Genomic DNA, 5,376 nt, shown 5'->3' on the forward strand with positions numbered 1-5,376 from the left:
TGGCTCCCTTTTTCCCCCCCCCCGCAGCAAAAAAAGCAGCAGTGCTCTCCTGTCCTTCTCTCCTTCTGTACATCTGGCTCATACTTCAAGTGACATACTCTACACCATCAGTTTTCAACTTTTTTTTTTTTTTAAATTTATTTGCCGACCCCTGAACATTTTTCAAATGGCGGTGTGACCCCCTTTGAAAATTTTGAAGAGGTGCAGACTCCTTTGAGTTGTAAGTGTGGGTACTAACATGCTTTTGATTGATCATAGTCATCTTTTACAGACCCCTTAGACAGTCTACAGACCCCAGGGACCACAGGTTGAGGAAAAACCCCCCCCACTGCTCTAACACTTCAATAATCACTGAGTAATATGCCCCTTTTTATTGTACTTTCCATCAAAATCTGCAGCATAAGTGGGTCTAGATACATTTTTCTTCATTATACATCTCGACTTATTTAAAGGACTGGCACTGACTCCTCAACTTTGAGCCCCAAGAATCTACTGTCCCACAGAGCGTCATCTACTCCTAACCCCAGTTCCTCAAGTGACTTTCATGAGGCTTTTAAATTTCCATCCTGCTGGCCAGTGCAAAGTAAAACTATTCCACAACCTTGCATTAAAAAAAAAAATAAAATAGAATAAAATAAAATCAGGCAACAGCTTTTTGAGATAAAACTTTGAAGAGACATGTAGCATTTAGCTAGGAAGTAGTGATACAAAAAAGTTATCTTTTTCCAATCATGATCAAACCGTGACTAGAGTCAGCCCAAATACAATATTGCAGCCAAACATTTCACACTGCTTTACACTCCAGGAAACACTTAAAAACACCTTTTCCCTACAAATGTGTTTTATAAAAACAACTTCCCACTGCCAAAACCTGGGCACTCAATTTCAAGTGAAGAATATATACACCAGTTCTCTCTTGATTAAGCAAGAAATGCTGCCTTATAAATATATTATACCATTTGTCAGGACACACATGGGAAATACTTACAGCTCTGACTCGCAGAAGGTGTGATATGACAGACTGCAGTTCATCGCTGTAGTGTTTTAGCTCAGTAAATCTCCTGGGAGAAGGAAACAGATAGTACATCATTAGCAATCATGAAAGCAAGCTTTCACAAATTCTAAGAGAGAGCCACAACACAATAGCTGGTGACACTGAGCCTGACTTATGTCAGAAGGAGAATTAGCCGAGGATTCCTAGAGAGGTGACTGTAGAGTCCAACTCCTGTTTAAACAAATAACTGCAACCATGGGGAAAAAAAAAAAAAAAAACCAACCCCCAAACCTACTGTGCTTTTATACAAGAAGGTTAGGATTAACTCATGACTTATTTAAGAAAGACACTGAAAAACTGTAGTTTATATTTCTTTCTTTATAGCACTTATGCTTTAAAGATTCAGAAAAGACTTCTCATATAATATTTCATACCTGCCATTAAATATACAATTCCGCTGAACAGATTTTTATGCTTACTAATGAAAAGTCTTTAAAATTCTTCTGAAGCCAAAAAATACTAGTTTATACAACAATATAGGATATTATCTACACCAGGGGTTGGCAGTGTTTTTGGGCAGAGTGACAAAAACACTCGCAACCTCTATTTGTAAGATGTTGGCGTGCCAGAGGTGAACATTAAAAGGAGCCTGATCCTTGTTGCCGCAGTACAACCCCAGCCCCTTCCCCGAGGGGTGCGCACCAAGCAAAATGCTTGCGTGTACGCCACACTGACATGTGCGCCAGAGGTTGCCTACCCGCAACTGACCCAGTGAAGCGCATGGCAGGCCCTTTTCCTTTCCTTCAAATCAGTGATGCCTCAATGAAGATGGTAAAGGAGTTTCTGTTGATAACAAAAGCACACCAAAACAACCAACCCCCTCAAACTTGACAGTGGGTTTGAAGTCGTGTTCTGTGAAACCACAGGGTTCCACATGTCAAATCAGGGGTTCTGTGGGCAACGGGCTGCCATTGCCAGACTGGGTCAATGGGCTCCGAGTCAGCTCTTTAGCATAGGAAGTAGAGGTCCTGCGGCTGTAGCAGCAGCAATACAAAAGAGTTCTGTGACACTAGGAAGTTTGACAACCATTGGGCGATCCAAAGGTGCTGAAAAAAGAGAGACGATATGCTATGTTGGACGCATACCAGACTCTAGTATTCCCAAAACAGTCTTTTGCAGACTACAGCTACATTATAATGATGTTTTTGAAAGACATTGGAAGGAGAATGACACAGCCAAACAAGGTGAGTCTACCATTTGAGTTGGAGGCTACTGTACCAGACTATGAAAAGCATAGCTCAGAAGATGACATGCACCAGAAGTTCCCCCCCTTCCGGGGGGGGGGGCGGCGCCTGCCAGGGGGACAGGCCCCCTCGCTCCCGGCGCGACTGCCCAACCCCTGGGCCACAGGCTGGTACCAGCCTGTGAAGGACTGGCTGCTGGACTGGAAGCAACTGGCATACCGCAGACCAGCAGCCAACCCTTTTCTATACTCTGTATAAAAATGGGTTGACTGCCAGTCCATGGTATGCTGGGCACTTCCAGTCTGCAGTATGCTGGTCCACAGTTTAAAAAGGTTGGGAACCACAGCATATACCAGAAAAAAAAGAAGTGTGCAACCAAAACCCTGCTGTATTGAGGGAGGGAACTTTTCAAACTGCATCCATTTCAGGCAAGTCAGTGAGGCACACTTGAACATGCTTGGTGGGGAAATGGTGGTGGCTGGCAGGCAGCCATGTTGGGTTTACCACCAAGGTCAAGGGGGAGTAAACTTTATCCTAGCAAGCAGGATGGAACATGTAGGGCAGTTAGGCCCGAAGCAGAGTGTTTCAAGAGAACTCTGTGAAGGGTAGTAGGGTCTGGCTGACAAACAGACTCTCCTTTTGAAACCAGACTGAACAGGGCTGGGTGAGCTCTGGCTCCTGCTGGCAGAGGGTAACAAACTTGTCCAGCTTGACAGGGACTGAAAGAGTGGGATGAATTTCAATTACTTCTCTCTCAACCAAAGAAACCTGCGTCCTGCTCCAAGCACCTGCTGGGGAAAGAAAAAATAGAACAGAAGAACAGTAGATCCACCTAGAGAAGGTGGATTCAATCTGTGCCAACTGAGAACAGCTCTCAGAGCCTTCAAATGCCCCAATAAGAGGGCAGCAGATCTTATGCAAGCCAAGTTTCAGACACCAATATCAAGAACTAGGCATTAACACCCAACACAAAACTGGAAGTGTCCAGGAGCAGTTGGTATCCCTCTGCCCTCTTTTATGGGCTTGGAACATGAGAAGTTCTCAGGGATGCTGAAGCTGGTTTGCAGCTTATTTGCCATCAAGGAGCAATATAATGTATATGTATTATGATCTGTAATGTTTCCTTTGTAAAGTTCTCATGTAATGAAAAATAAATATTTGTTGTTGCAATAAAAAGATAACAAAAAGTTCAAAATTATTAGTCACCAAGGCAAATTCAATGCCAAGTACCCTATACTAGGGACTGCTGGGGGAGGTTTTTTTATGTATGTATATATAAAATAGTGAACTCAGAGCAGTTGTGCACTTAATATCGCATAATCCTTATACAGGAGCCATCAGAAAGTCTAACCCTGCTTATGCAATTCATTCCTACTGATCACATTTTCTGGTGGAATTGGACCAAACATGCCAGTGAATTTTCACCTCCTGTGTCATGCCTCTATTTGACCATTTTGCTACTTTATTCTTCAATTATCGGTTAAAATTGTTCATCATGAGCAGCCCCTGCCAATGCCAATATGTGGGGCCTTATATCCAGGCATCTCAAGAACTCTAAAAAATGTCAGAACAGCCCCCTAATGGCTGCTTCCAGGCATAGACAAGTTCAATGACTTGCTATACCATCTCTAAAGATGAATATTTATTTTGGTGCAGTTCAGCAGTGAAAGACAGATATCAAAGGCCAAGTTTCCCTATTTTGCCGCCTTATGCAGTACATGGGCATTTATTCCACCAAGAATAAAAACTAGGAATAGAACACAAACCACTGAATGATCTGTCAATTATAATTAGCATGGAAAAAAGCATGTCCAGAATTTTCCCCCCCCTCAAATGGATACTTACAGCTAAGTTTCTAATCAAGTGAATTTAAGCATCTGCAAGGATGCTCAAGTAGCCTGATTTTCACACAGCAGGTTCTGCTAAAAACAGTCAGATAACTTAGTTTTCTACTGAAGAATTTAAAAGCTAGAATTAACAACTCCCCCACCCCAAAATGCATCAAAATGACTACCCACAGAAAATTGCTTCTCATGACATCTTCTGTAAAGACACTTGCATTTCCATAACCTTGCCATGTCTAAAAGGAGCGTCTTCTACATTATCAGTTAAATGTGTAGCATCTTTCATAACTAGCAGAGAAACTATAACTAAAGAACAATTATCATCACTGGTCTACAGTGGGGTATAGATGGCCATCCTTTTAATTCACATTCTGATAAGCATCTGCAAGGGCACTGAATTAGAAAACTGCAGACATTAACGGCCAAAGTATTTCAGGTATTTAAAAAACCCAGAAGAAACCAACAACTAACTAAAGATTAAGCAGCCTGCCCAATACCCCTCGCCTCTGCCCCCAAAATAGGAAAAGGAACTTGACATGCATTATGAAATTACACTGTAAACTATTTCTCCCCCAAGAAAAAACAGATTGAGCAGGAATCAGTGGCTCAAGGAGCCACTGGATCCAAGCTGGACCCATCAGGAAAGGGGCACAGTAGGCAAATACAGAGGGAAGAACCCCTGTAGTTCCCCCTCCATACATACAGACATATGCTGGGGGAATCCCATGCAGAAGGATCCCCACAGCATGTTTATCATGCTGCCATGCCCAGTCTGCAAACATGGAGGGGGAAATCCCCAATGAGAGTTCCCCCCCTCCCAGGCCTCTCCGCAGGAATCTCCTGCAAGGAGATTCCCTTGTGCCTTGACACAAGCATGCCTGAAGCAGAGGGTTTCCCCCCACTTTCAGATTCATGCCCCAAATCAGATAGCACCCATAGCCATTTTCCCTGTGGGATCAGGTACCTGAAGCCCCAGGAAGGGCAGGGACAACAGCTCTGGCAATGCTGGTAGACATCAGTAGAGTGAATGAGCTGTGCAACACATTGTGGCACAGCTGATCATGGTCTGAAGACTAGGTCTTTATTCCACTTTTGCAAACATGAATCACTATCTTTAAAAAAAAAAAAGATATTCAGGTGAGGAATTCCCTGCTCTTCACAGAAACACCATTTTTGGGTGTTTTCTACTGTCCTTTATTGGAAATTCATTAACGAAGTTTCCACTGCATGGTTTATTTTTCATTCCTGAATGTATGCCAAGTATACAGAACATACTGCCATCCAAGCCAGTAGC

General features: G+C 43.0%; 1 protein-coding gene across 1 annotated transcript in view; it reads right to left on the reverse strand.

Moving 5' to 3' along the window:
* Nucleotides 1–5,376, reverse strand: part of SNX4 (sorting nexin 4) — a 47,771-nt gene that overhangs the window by 19,121 nt on the left and 23,274 nt on the right. The window contains exon 7 of the mRNA XM_019554190.1: nucleotides 989–1,061. Within this exon, the coding sequence (XP_019409735.1) occupies nucleotides 989–1,061 (73 nt within the window). The remainder of the gene's footprint in view (nucleotides 1–988; nucleotides 1,062–5,376) is intronic.

Source organism: Crocodylus porosus, unplaced genomic scaffold (assembly GCF_001723895.1).
Source record: "Crocodylus porosus isolate Cpor-Errol unplaced genomic scaffold, CroPor_comp1, whole genome shotgun sequence".
Classification (NCBI taxonomy): Eukaryota; Metazoa; Chordata; order Crocodylia; family Crocodylidae; genus Crocodylus; species Crocodylus porosus.